Source organism: Rhinoraja longicauda, chromosome 10, assembly GCF_053455715.1.
Source record: "Rhinoraja longicauda isolate Sanriku21f chromosome 10, sRhiLon1.1, whole genome shotgun sequence".
NCBI classification, from domain to species: Eukaryota; Metazoa; Chordata; class Chondrichthyes; order Rajiformes; family Arhynchobatidae; genus Rhinoraja; species Rhinoraja longicauda.
This window is the reverse complement of record NC_135962.1, coordinates 60,535,821-60,548,378: the sequence shown is the minus strand read 5'-3', so window position 1 is coordinate 60,548,378 and position 12,558 is coordinate 60,535,821. Positions and strand designations below refer to the sequence as shown.

At 49.8% G+C, this 12,558-nt stretch overlaps 2 protein-coding genes across 6 annotated transcripts in view; one reads left to right on the top strand and one right to left on the bottom strand.

The window, feature by feature from the left end:
* Window positions 1–12,558, top strand: part of brf1b (BRF1 general transcription factor IIIB subunit b) — a 308,241-nt gene that overhangs the window by 158,709 nt on the left and 136,974 nt on the right. The gene's annotated exons all lie outside the window — the stretch shown is intronic.
* Window positions 5,217–12,246, bottom strand: btbd6b (BTB (POZ) domain containing 6b). 4 transcript variants are annotated; one of them, XM_078406966.1, is made up of 6 exons: window positions 12,080–12,212; window positions 10,533–10,649; window positions 10,009–10,393; window positions 9,809–9,899; window positions 8,995–9,113; window positions 5,217–6,707 (listed from the first exon to the last, which is right to left on the bottom strand). In XM_078406966.1, the coding sequence occupies exons 2-6, from the start codon at window positions 10,555–10,557 to the stop codon at window positions 5,675–5,677; spliced, it is 1,653 nt and encodes a 550-aa protein (XP_078263092.1). In that variant the 5' UTR covers window positions 10,558–10,649; window positions 12,080–12,212; the 3' UTR covers window positions 5,217–5,674. The 4 variants fall into 4 exon arrangements, with proteins under 4 accessions (XP_078263092.1, XP_078263094.1, XP_078263093.1 ...); XM_078406968.1 differs by lacking the exon at window positions 10,533–10,649 and having other exon boundaries at window positions 12,107–12,246; XM_078406967.1 differs by lacking the exon at window positions 10,533–10,649 and having other exon boundaries at window positions 12,080–12,220.

The following is a 12,558-nucleotide window of genomic DNA, read 5'->3' as shown; positions in this document are numbered from 1 at the left end:
CCCCCTCACCCCTCCTCCCCCTCACCCCTCCTCCCCCTCACCACTCCAGCCCTCCTCCCCCTCACCCCTCCTCCCCCTCACCCCTCCTCCTCCTCCCCCTCACCCCTCCTCCCCCTCCTCCCCCTCACCACTCCAGCCCTCCTCCCCCTCACCCCTCCTCCCCCTCCTCACTCCAGCCCTCCTCCCCCTCACCCCTCCAGCCCCCCTCCCCCTCACCCCTCCAGCCCTCCTCCCCCTCACCCCTCCTCCCCCTCACCCCTCCTCCCCCTCACCCCTCCTTCCTCCTCCCCCCCTCACCCCTCCTCCCCCTCACCCCTCCTCCCCCTCACCCCTCCAGCCCCCCTCCCCCTCACTACTCCAGCCCTCCTCCCCCTCACCCCTCCAGCCCCCCTCCCTCTCACCCCTCCAGCCCTCCTCTCCCTCACCCCTCCTCCCCCTCACCCCTCCTCCCCCTCACCCCTCCTTCCTCCTCCCCCCCTCACCCCTCCTCCCCCTCACCCCTCCTCCCCCTCACCCCTCGTCCCCCTCACCCCTCCTCCCCCTCACCTCCCTCACATCCTCCACCTCGCCCCTCCTCCAATCCACCTCCCACCCTTCCTCTCCACCCCTCGCCTTTCTTTCCATCCATATCTCTGTCTCCATCTCTCTCTCTTTCTATTGATCCACCTCTCTATTTGTTATCTCAGTGTCTCATGCACTGTCTGTCCTCTGCCTTTTTCTACCATTCATCTATCTCTGTCTGTCTGTCGCTCTCTCTATATATCTCTCTATCTGATGCATCTCACAATTCCTTGATTACATTTCCTTCTCTCATTTCCTTTCTACCTCCCCCTTTTCTCCCTCTCCCTCTTCCACCCCTCACTCCCTCTCCCTTCCTCTCCCTCCCTCCCATTCCCTTCCTCTCCCACTCTCTCTCCCTCCCTCTCCCTCCCTCTCTCTCTCACTCCCTCTCTCCCCTCTCTCCCTCTCTCTCCCTCCCTCTCTCCTCTTCCCCCCCTCCCACCTCTCCATTTGGTGTGGTTAACCATTCTTCCTTTGCCAGTGTGTTGCTTATGCTTCAGGCAACCGTGACTTGAATTACAATCCAGAACACTTTATGGACACAAATTGCTGGAGTAACTCAGCGAGACAGGCAGCATTTCTGGAGAGAAGGAATGGGTGACGTTTCGGCTCAACACCCTTCTTCAGACCAAAAGGTCTCGACCTTAAACGTCACCCATTCCTCCTCTTCAGAGATGCTGCCCGTCCCGCTGCGTTACTCCAGCATTTTATATCTATTTTACGTTTAAACCAGCATCTGCAGTTCCTTCCTCGTCAGTACACTTTATGTTGAGTTTGTAATTTTTACCAGGAAGATGTGCTTAAGAATTTCTGTCTTAAAGCGATTTGTTTCCTTTGTGAATGGTGCAATGTAGAATTAATGCTTTCTTCATGAACATCTAATGGCGTTGCCCATCACACAGTATGTGTTTGCATACTGTAGGAGAAAAAACTGCAGATGCTGGTTAAAATCGAAGGTAGACACAAAATGGAGTAACTCAGCGGGTCAGGCAACATCTCAGGAGAGAAGGAATGGGTGACGTTTCGGGTTGAGAATCTATCTGTCTTTATACTATCTGTGCTTTGTTTTATTTATGTGACTATTCAATAGACAATAGGTGCAGGAGGAGGCCATTCGGCCCTTCGAGCCAGCACCGCCATTCAATGTGATCATGGCTGATCATTCTCAATCAGTACCCCATTCCTGCCTTCTCCCCATACCCCCTGACTCCGCTATCCTTAAGAGCTCTATCTAGCTCTCTCTTGAATGCATTCAGAGAATCGGCCTCCACTGCCTTCTGAGGCAGAGAATTCCACAGATTCAAAACTCTCTGACTGAAAAAGTTTTTCCTCATCTCCGTTCTAAATGGCCTATCCCTTATTCTTGAACTGTGGCCCCTTGTTCTGGACTCCCCCAACATTGGGAACATGTTTCCTGCCTCTAACGTGTCCAACCCATTAATAATCTTATATGTTTCGATAAGATCTCCTCTCATCCTTCTAAATTCCAGTGTATACAAGGGGGACCCGCCCCCTCCCCTGACATCAGCCTGAAGAAGGGTCTCGGCCCGAAACGTCACCCATTCCTTCTCTCCCGAGACGGGAGAGCTGCCTGACCCGCCGAGTTACTCCAGCATTTTGTGTCTCCCTTTGCATACTACACTTGCCTTTCATCCCTGCCCCTCTCTGACCCCTCAATCTACTGCTGCCTTGCGTGGGCTCGGATTGCACAGATACCCTTGGCCATTGCTCAGCTGCAGTGGCATCGCGCGGTTGTTTGTTTCACAGTTTGGGCAGGGTTGTGCTTAATGATAGGGTTTGCTTGATTCTTCCATCCCGTCTCAGCTGAGAGCTGCTGAGACCAATTATTTCTCAGTGGTTTGTTGCTCAGCTGAAGTTATATCGCAGCACAGATTGGAAATGGTGTACATTCTCCGGCTTGCCTTACGTATAAGATTATTAAGGGGTTGGACACGTTAGAGGCAGGAAACATGTTCCCAATGTTGGGGGAGTCCAGAACAAGGGGCCACAGTTTAAGAATAAGGGGGAGGCCATTTAGAACTGAGATGAGGAAGAACCTTTTCAGTCAGAGAGTTGTGAATCTGTGGAATTCACTGCCTTAGAAGGCAGTGGAGGCCAATTCTCTGAATGCATTCAAGAGAGAGTGAGATAGAGCTCTTAAGGATAGCGGAGTCAGGGGGTATGGGGAGAAGGCAGGAACGGGGTACTGATTGAGAATGATCAGCCATGATCATATTGAATGGTGGTGCTGGCTCGAAGGGCCTCATCCTGCACCTATTGTCTATTGAATGTCACACCACTGCACTCGAGTGTGTGTCACGTGCTGCTGGCTGCCCCATACAATCAGCGCAATACTAACGGTGTGGATCACCATAGGACTTTAGCAGAGAAAGTGTGCAGAGAGTGCACTGTACAACCAAACGTGTAAATGGTGTACGCTTCTCAATGCATCAACGTGTTAATGGTCCAACGTAGGACTCAATAGACAAGAGGTGCAGGAGGCCATTTAGAACTGAGATGTGGAAAAACCTTTTCCACCCAGAGAGTTGTGAATTTGTGGAATTCTCTGCCACAGAGGGCAGTGGAGGTCAATTCTCTGGATGCTTTCAAGAGAGAGTTAGATAGAGCTCTTAATGATAGCGGAGTCAGGGTATATGGGGAGAGGGCAGGAATGGGATATTGATTGTGGATGATCAGCCATGATCACGGTGAATGGCTGTGCTGGCTTGAAGGGCCGAATGGCCTCCTCCTGCACCTATTGTCTATTGGTAGAGGATTCTAAAACTAGAGGGCATAGGCGTAAGGTGTGACATTAAAGAGGGACTTCAGGGGCAGCTTTTTCCACTCAGAGGGTCGTTCATATCTGGAATGGGCTGCCAGAGGAAGCTGTAGAATCGGACACAATAACGAGTCTCAAAAGTCATTTGGACAGATGTATGGATAGGAGGGGTTTGGCCAAATGGGACTGTCCTCGATGCCAACTTGCTGATTATGGACAAGGTGGGCTCAAGGGTCTGTTTCCACACTGTACAGCTCTACGACTGCAAGTTTGGCCGTAGTAAGATTTTCTTCCTTCCTCTAAATCATACGCAGGTAAGTGCAAGTACTGTATATTGCTGTGGGGCCAGCAGCAGTCCCTGCAGCAACAGAGTGTTTACTGGTTGCCAACCGGACGGAAAATGATGCACTGAGCCTCACTTGCCATTAAGCAATCCTTTGCATGTACATAAAATTACAAGTGGCAAAGGTAGGGTAGTGAGAATCTTGAAGTTCTCCTCCTTTACCTCTGCTGTTAACATCATCAGCAACACCACAAGCTATTGGCTTGCAACATCGTCTTTAGTGAGGCACACTGAAAACAGAGGTTCTGACCCAAAACGTCATCTATCCATGGTCTCTCGACATGCTGCCTGACCCGCTGAATTATTCCAGCAGCTTTTTCTCTGACCAACCTATTTTCTCACTCCTAAGTCACACCCTGCCAAGATTCTGACATTATTCCAAGGATAATTTACAATCTTACCCGCACACCAGGTTACATTTTGGGCTTAGGTTATTAAAAATGAAATGTTATTCCAAAATACTTACTGGCCCAGGCCAACTATTCTTGTTCATAAGCGATAGGAGCAGAATTAGGCCATTCGGCCCATCTAGTCACCTCTGCCATTCAATCATGGTTGATCTATCTCTCCCTGCTAACCCCATTCTCCTGCCTTCTCCCCATAACCTGACATCCGTACTAATCAACAATCAATAGACAATAGGTGCAGGAGGAGGCTATTCGGTTCTTCGAGCCAGCACCGCCATTCAATGTGATCATGGCTGATCATCCACAATCAGTACCCCGTTCCTGCCTTCTCCCCATACCCCCTGACTCCGCTATCCTTAAGAGCTCTATCTAGCTCTCTCTTGAATGCATTCAGAGAATTGGCCTCCACTGCCTTCTGAGGCAGAGAATTCCAGATTCACAACTCTCTGACTAAAGACATTTCTCCACATCTCCTTCCTAAAGATATATTCCTTTTATACTGAGGCTGCTACTATTGTTGTCATTGGGTAGATCTACTTGCTGCTTCTAGATGAACGGTCCTTCCATAAGCCAGGGTACTATCTGATTCACCTCTACCCCATTGTGGACATTGGACTTTGTCTACAATGCTGAGAACTATATTCTGCACTCTGTATCTTCCCCTTTGCTCTACCTAATGTATTTGAGTTTGACTTGTTTGTCTTTGTGTATCAATATAATTTGATAGCACGCAAAGCAAAGATTGTACCTCAAAACAGGTTATAGTAATAAACCCAAACTGAGACAGCAGGAATGGCTACTTTTAGATCACAAAATGCTGGAGTAACTCAGCGGGTCAGGCAACGTCTCGGGAGAGAAGGAATGGGTGACGTATCGAGTCGAGTACCTTCTTCAGACTGAAGATGGGTCTCGACCCGAAACGTCACCCATTCCTTCTCTCCAGAGATGCTGCCTGACCCGCTGAGTTACTCCAGCATTTTGTGTCTACTTTCGATTTAAACCACATCTGCAGTTTCTTTCCTACTACTTTATGATCATACGGGTCAATCAGCAATTGATGTGCCATATTTAGCACACAGTTGCTTCTACCTTACTAGGCAGCAATAAAGACAACATCAGGCTGATATGTAATCATGTAAAAATCTTTATACTGTACAAGTTCATGAGTCGCAAGTACACAGAGGTGTTGAAATATCATTCATCAGTCATTAAGCCATTTTAAACAGCACTTCTGTACAAAAAAACAGCACAAAACGAGTGCTCTGCTGATCACTGGCCACTGCAGCATCAGTACATCCAATAATAATACTCTCTAGCCATTATAAATAAAATTAATTTACAACCAAACATTCCTTCAATTTCAGATAGTTTGAGACAACAGCTGATCCATTGGACCTCTGTCTGCAGTTCAATATATTATCAGTAGAAGGGCAAGAGGTGGATTCTTGCCAAACTCCCTCTGGTTAGCAGCAGTTGGATTCTGAAGTGTTCCTTTTGCTTGTGATTCCCACGTTGACCAAGTCTCTGGTCAGGCGTAGTAAAGTCCTTTAGCGAGGGGCATTGCATTGCATTGCGTGCCCTTGGTCAGGCGTAGAAGATGAGTTCGGGGATCTGGCCCCCCTGTACTCCAGTGCCGTTGGTGCTGTCCGAGGAGCACTGGAACTGGAAGGTCACTTTGCCATACTGCACCTCTGTCATGCCCTCCTGCCCAAAGTAGCTGAGCTCGTTGCCATCGAGGATGGCGCTGGCGGTGTAGAAGGTGTCCTGCTCCACTTGCACCGGGTGTTCGAACCAGACGGAGAAGGTGACGCTGGAGCCGTCCGACACGAACTTGGTGAAGTTGTGTGCCAGCACCACGCCCTGTCGCTTGAGCTCGATCTTCACGCTATACTCTGCCTTGCCACAGCTGGAGCCATACAGGCCCAGGCCAGCCACAAACACCCGCTTGTCCACAGCAAACTGGATGCTGTCGCAGCGGCCCCGGTACCGCCACTGGTTGCTGCGGTAGGCGGACGACTGGAAGCGGTGGCAGCGCTGTGGGGCCAGGCCTTGCCGCTGGCTGGTGGAGAACTCCAGCTGGGGCTTGTTGGCCGCCGTGTACCACAGGAAGATGTTGTGCGTCTGCTCCAACGTCAGCAGGTCGCACTGGGCAGCCCCGTTGGCAAACTCCTCCAGGCTCATGGTGGGCACCCGCACGATGTAGAGAGCCTTGCCCAGCACGCTCCTCTTGTTACGGGCAGTCAGGGGCAGACCCTGCCTCTTGCACTCTGCCTCCGCCCAGCTGACAGTGGCCTCAAACACCACCACCTCCTTGGTGTTGAGAGTCTCCCGCGACAGGATGATCTCCAGAGTCTGCAGGTCGATCTCGGAGAAGCCCTCAGACCGCAGTGCCAGCTCCGCCTGGGCATCGATCACCTCCCAGCACCGCTGCGTCAGCTCCGGCTCCTCAAACAGCCGGCTCTGTGACAGCAGGATGCAGGCGTTCTTGGCCTCCAGGCTCGTCTCCAGGAAAGTCACACAGGCCTTGGCCAGGTAGGGGACAATGTACTTCTTGGCAGCGTACAGAGTAGCCAGCACCGTGTCCGCTTCCAAGTCAACCTCGTCACTGTACAGATACCTGCAGCGGGGCAAGAAAGCTAGCATTACCACTACAAGAAAAGGCACAAGGGTAACTCAGTGGGTCAGGCAGCATCTCTGGACAATCACAACCCCTCGTTATTCCCTTTGTCATGCGTCTGTACATGCTGGATGACTCAATTGTAATCGTGTATTGTATTTCCGCTGACAGGTTAGCACACAAAAACTCCCAACGCAAACTCTGCCAAAGGCCACAAGAAAACACTTCATAGAAACATAGCAAACAGGTGCAGGAGGCCATTTGGCCCTTCGAGCCAGCACCACCATTCATTGTGATCATGGCTGATCATCTATAATCAGTAACCCGTGCCTGCCTTCTCCCCATATCCCTTGATTCCGCTAGCCCCCAGAGCTCTATCTAACTCTCTTTTAAATCCATCCAGTGAATTGGCCTCCACTGCCCTCTGTGGCAGAGAATTCCACAAATTCACAACTCTCTGGGTGAAAAAGTTTTTTTCCCATCTCAGTTTTAAATGGCCTCCCCTTTATTCTTAGACTGTGGCCCCTGGTTCTGGACTCCCTAGCTTGTCCAGTCCCTTTATGGTGGATGCAGACCAGTCCATTATCCAAACCAGCCTCATCATTATTTTATAGTGAGGTTGTCAGGGTTCAATGGCTTGGGCTCTCGGGAGAGGCTGGGCAGGCTAGGACTTTTTTCCTTGGAGCACAGGAGGATGAGAGGTGATCTTAGTGGTGCAAAAAAAATGAGGGGAATAGATAGGGTGAATGCAGAGTCTTTTACTCATAATAGGGGAATCAAGAACCATTGGTTTAAGGGTAAAGGGGCATTCTTCCCCACTGTCATCAAACTACTGAACAGTCACAGAGCACAGAAACAGACCCATGATCTAACTTGTCTATGCTGTCCAAGGTGCCCCATCTAAAATAATCCCATTTGCCTATTCTGCCCTCTATCTTTCCCCCTTTGCTCCATCTATTGTACTCAAGTTTGACTTGAGTACAACAGAGATGAGGGAAAACTTTTTCAGTCAGAGTTGTGAATCTGTGGAATTCTCTGCCTCAGAAGGCAGTGGAGGCAAATTATCTCGATGCTTTCAAGAGAGAGTTAGATAGAGCCCTTAAGGATAGCAGAGTCAGGGGATATGGGGGGAAGGTAGGAAATGGGTACTGATTGAGAATGATCAGCCATGATCACAGTGAATGGTGGTGCTGGCTCGAAGGGCCGAATGGCCTCGTCCTGCCACCTATTGTCTATTGACAATTGTATTTATGTATAGTATTATCCGATCTGTTTGGATAGCAGGCAAAACAAAGCTTTTCGCTGTACCTCAGTACACGTGGCAATAAAAAACCCAAACTACATTTGGCCCATATCCCTTTAAATCTTTTCTATCCCTGCTACCTGTCCAAATGTAGTTGAAAATATTGTTATTGGGTCATCCCGTAAGCTAGGGTGTAGTCCTGATCTTCCACGACTTCAAGTAGTATTAAGAAAATAACTGCAGATGCTGGTACAAATCAAAGGAATTTATTCACAAAATGCTGGAGTAACTCAGCAGGTCAGGCAGCATCTCAGGAGAGAAGGAATGGGCGACGCTTCGGGTCGAGACCCTTCTTCAGGTCTCGACCCGAAACGTCACCCATTCCTTCTCTCCTGAGATGCTGCCTGACCTGCTGAATTACTCCAGCATTTTGTGAATAAATTCCACGACCTCAATATGGACTTGGCACACTTTCCTCTCACTGTGACGCTAGATTCTGCACTCTGGTATTTTGCACTACACCACCTGTTGTGCTTGTATATGTGGCTTGGCTGTACTTGTGGACAATACTGTTTGACTGGGTAGCAGGCATCTTAGACAACAGATAATAGGTGCACGAGGCCATCATTCGGCCCTTCGAGCCAGCACTGCCATTTAATGTGATCATGGCTGATCATTCTCAATCAGTACCCCGTTCCTGCCTTCTCCCCATACCCCCTGACTCCGCTATCCTTAAGAGCTCTATCTAGCTCTCTCTTGAATGCATTCAGAGAATTGGCCTCCACTGCCTTCTGAGGCAGAGAATTCCAGATTCATAACTCTGACTAAAAAAGTTCTTCCTCATCTCAGTTCTAAATGGCCTACCCCTTATTCTCAAACTGTGGCCCCTGGTTCTGGACTCCCCCAACATCAGGAACATGTTTCCTGCCTCTAACGTGTCCAACCCCTTAATAATCTTATACGTTTCGACTGGCACCACACTGCCGCCTCGCCATCTCCCCACCCCACCTAGCCACACACAAACACACAGATAGATCTCCTTACTTGAGCAGAATGAGGAAAGCTGCAGACTCCACATCTGGAATGTGAATGTCGGATTTATTCTCGGCCAGCTCTCCGTAGAACATGGCGTAGAAAACGGAGCTGCCCACTGCCAAAATGTACTGCAATGGGAAAGTGACAAGTAGAAACAAAAGATCACAACGCGGCTGGCACACAGAGTGCAAGAACCAAACCAAACACGACTTCACATGTACACACCGCGTCCCCTCCTGCCTTCATCTGGCTGCATGTTTCATCACGAATAACAGCCAACAGGGCTGCCAAGATTTGAGCGCAGGAGGCGTTGTCTTTTAAGTCTTGCAACTTTTAAGTCACCGATTTATGCGTTAAAAATAATCCACTCCCTGCGCCTTTTGCAATCCCGTAGGCGTAGATAAATAAACAGGAACGTTTTGAGAGAGGGGGAGGAGGAAAGAGAGGGGGAGAGGAGAGAGCGGAAGGGAGAGAGAGGGGGAAAGAGAGAGGGAGGGGGAGGGAGAGAGAGGGAGGGGGAAGAGAGGGAGGGGGGAAAGAAAGAGAGGGAGGGGGGAGAGAGAGGGAGGGGGAAAGAGAGAGGGGGAGGGAGAAAGAGGGGGAGAAAATAGGGGGGGGGAAGAGAGAGGGAGGGGGGAGAGAGAGGGGGAGGGAGAAAGAGGGGGGAGAAAAGGGGGAAAGAGAGGGGGAGAAAATAGAGGGGGAAAGAGAGAGGGAGGGGGAAAGAGAGAGGGAGGGGGAAGGGAGAAAGAGAGGGGTGAAAAGAGGGGGAAAGAGAGAGAAGGGGAGGGGGGGGGGGGGGAAAGAGAGGGTGTGTATTTACCTTGTGAGCCGGGACTCTCTGTGTCGATGCCGGGGACCCGACGATAAAATGCACGTCTGCCATCAGTTCGTTGTTGTACATCATGGCATTCCTGGGGCAAGCAAAGTGTCAATAAATCAGGGTCGGGTGGTTTTTTAAAGTAAACTAAACAAAGCGCGAGTTTTATCAGGGGACGTGGGAGAGGCATCTCTCTCTCTCACCTTTCCCGCAGCGTCGGGTAGAAGGACTGCCAGTTGGTGTTGGTGTTGTGGTTGTTGTTGTTGTTGAGTGTTTTCTGCTGACCCTGGCGGTGCAGGAGACTCCTCTTGGAGCTGCAGCTCAGCGTGCTGCTGTTAACGCTGTGCTTACTGTGCTGTTGCTGGCTGTTATTGCTGCTGTTGTTACTGCTGCTGTGATCCGACGGATACAATTCCGCAGCCATCTTTTTACCCAGAGAAATAGTTACAATCTCATAGCAAGCGGGCAGCCTCCTGCTGTTGTTGCTGCTGTTGCTGCTGTTGTTGTTACTGCTACTACCACCACCGTTACTACCACCGCAGTCGCTGAGTCCACCTCGCTTCACACTCTTCGACTTCTTCAAGGTTTCTAGAGAAAGCGGGAAACAGCTGTTAGTTAAGACAGTGCATTCTCCCTTTTAATTCACCCCCCCCCCCCCACCGCGAAAGAACTTGCCAAACACCAAAAAAAAACTTTGTTTTGTTTGTTATTTTTTAAATTTACTAACCCTGAAAATATTTCACCAGCAACATAAAGATCCTGGATTGCTTGAGTTTAACTTTCCACCAGTGGATGCGAGCCAGATTTGCAGTTTAAAGTTGATCTCACCCACTCAAGAACAGATCTGGCGATTGTTAATTAAACAAAAATATATATATATATGTATATATCAAAACAAAAAAATAATCCTCCTTCACGTCTTCCGAGTTAAATCCCAGCGTCCAGTAAGTTGTCCAGTGAACACACGATCTACTTTCTTGCTGCTGTTGTATGCGAGCTTTTTACAATGTTGCCTCCGTTTTAGCAAAACAAAATCAGACTAGTCTAGTCCTTGTACGTTTTTGTTCACTTCTGGGGCAAAAGATGCATTTTAGATGAAAAAGACTTTTCCTTTTGCACGTTCGCGTCCAGTTCTCATGGGAGGGTTTCTGCAACGACCAAAGAAAGATCTTTGGTCCCGACTGACTAAATCTCTGGTCTGTTGTGCAAGGCAGCGCCCACACCGACAACGTACGTGTGTGTGCCTGCCTCTCTGCCTGTGTGTGTGTTGTGATCCTTTCCAAATCTCGATCTGGGCGAACGCTCCCTGCAGTCCACACGACTATCTGCTTTTGCTGGGGTGTGTGGTGTGTTTTTTTTCCTTCCCCCTTTTTACTAACAGCAGGTGTTCACGTGATGCCCAACCTTAACCCAAACAACAAGCTCCAATGAAGAGGAGGGAGAGAGAGGGAGGGAGAGAGAGGGGCAGAGAGGAGGGAGGGAGGGAGAGAGAGAGAGAGAGGGAGGGGGAGAGAGGAGGGATGGAGGAGGCAGGCACAAACACAGCGACTGGTTGAGCGGCGATTGAGTGGAAGATCACAACGCCAGCAAGCAGGGAGGGACTACAGGGTGATTAACCATGTCAATCTCAAATCAAAACCCACGCACACACACAAATATAATTATGGGAGTGATCCGACACGTCAATATTTATATTTTTATAGATTAATTCTACCGGCTGTGTTGTATCTATCATCGACTGATTTAAAAAAAAAGTTGGCTTAGAAATCCGATAAATCGGTCAGCCACAAAGCAAGACAGAAAATAACAAACCCAAGGATTTGACCCTGCCCGGTTTAATCATAAATGCGAAGGTAGACACAAAATGCTGGAGTAACACAGCGGGTCAGTCAACGTCTCTGGAGAGAAGGAATGGGTGATGTTACAGGTCGAGACCCTTCTTCAGACTGGACTTGAGTCTCACCCATTCACCCATTCCTCTCCAGAGATGTTACTCCGGCGTTTTGTGTCCACCTTCGGTTTAAAGCCGGCATCTGCAGTTGCTTGTTACATATTAATAATGAATGCAATCCGCTTTGAAGAGATAATTGAGTGCATTTGATGATGGGCAGGCGGCTGCGAGTGTTGCAGACAGAGCAGAGCCGGGCAGAGCAGAGCAGAGCATTGCAGACAGAGCAGAGCCCGCTGTCATCCCCGGCTCCATCCCTTTGCAACAAACGCCATTTGCCTGTCGGTTCGCCGGGCAGAGAGACGCCGCCCCGGCCGCTACTGTACCTCTGATGCCTGGCCTCACTCACTCACTCAGCTTGTGCTCGGCAAGGCAAGGCAGGGCGGCCAAACTCTGGCTCCCGCGGTGATCCCATGGGCAGCAAACCACGAGCAAGCCTTGTCCTCCCTCCTCTCTGCTGAAGCCAAACGATTCAGGGAATCGGAGATGACACAAGAGGGAGCAGGAGGAGGGGGAGGGGGAGGCTGGGCAAACAAACAAACAAACAGGCTCTGCTTTTCCAAACGATTCTTGCCTGCAACGGCAGAGGGACTCCTAGATACCGAATAAACATCCGCGTCTTGCCGGATGTGGGACCTGTTGTTGTAAAGTGTTTACAGCCTCGTTGATCAAAACACTGGGCGGCTCCTGGGGGAGATTACAGCCCAGCATCACAAAGCAGTCAAGGCCATGGCGACTCAAATGCCCCAACTAAACTCATCCCACGTTTCATAAGTTTAAAAGACACAGGAGCAGAATTAAGCCA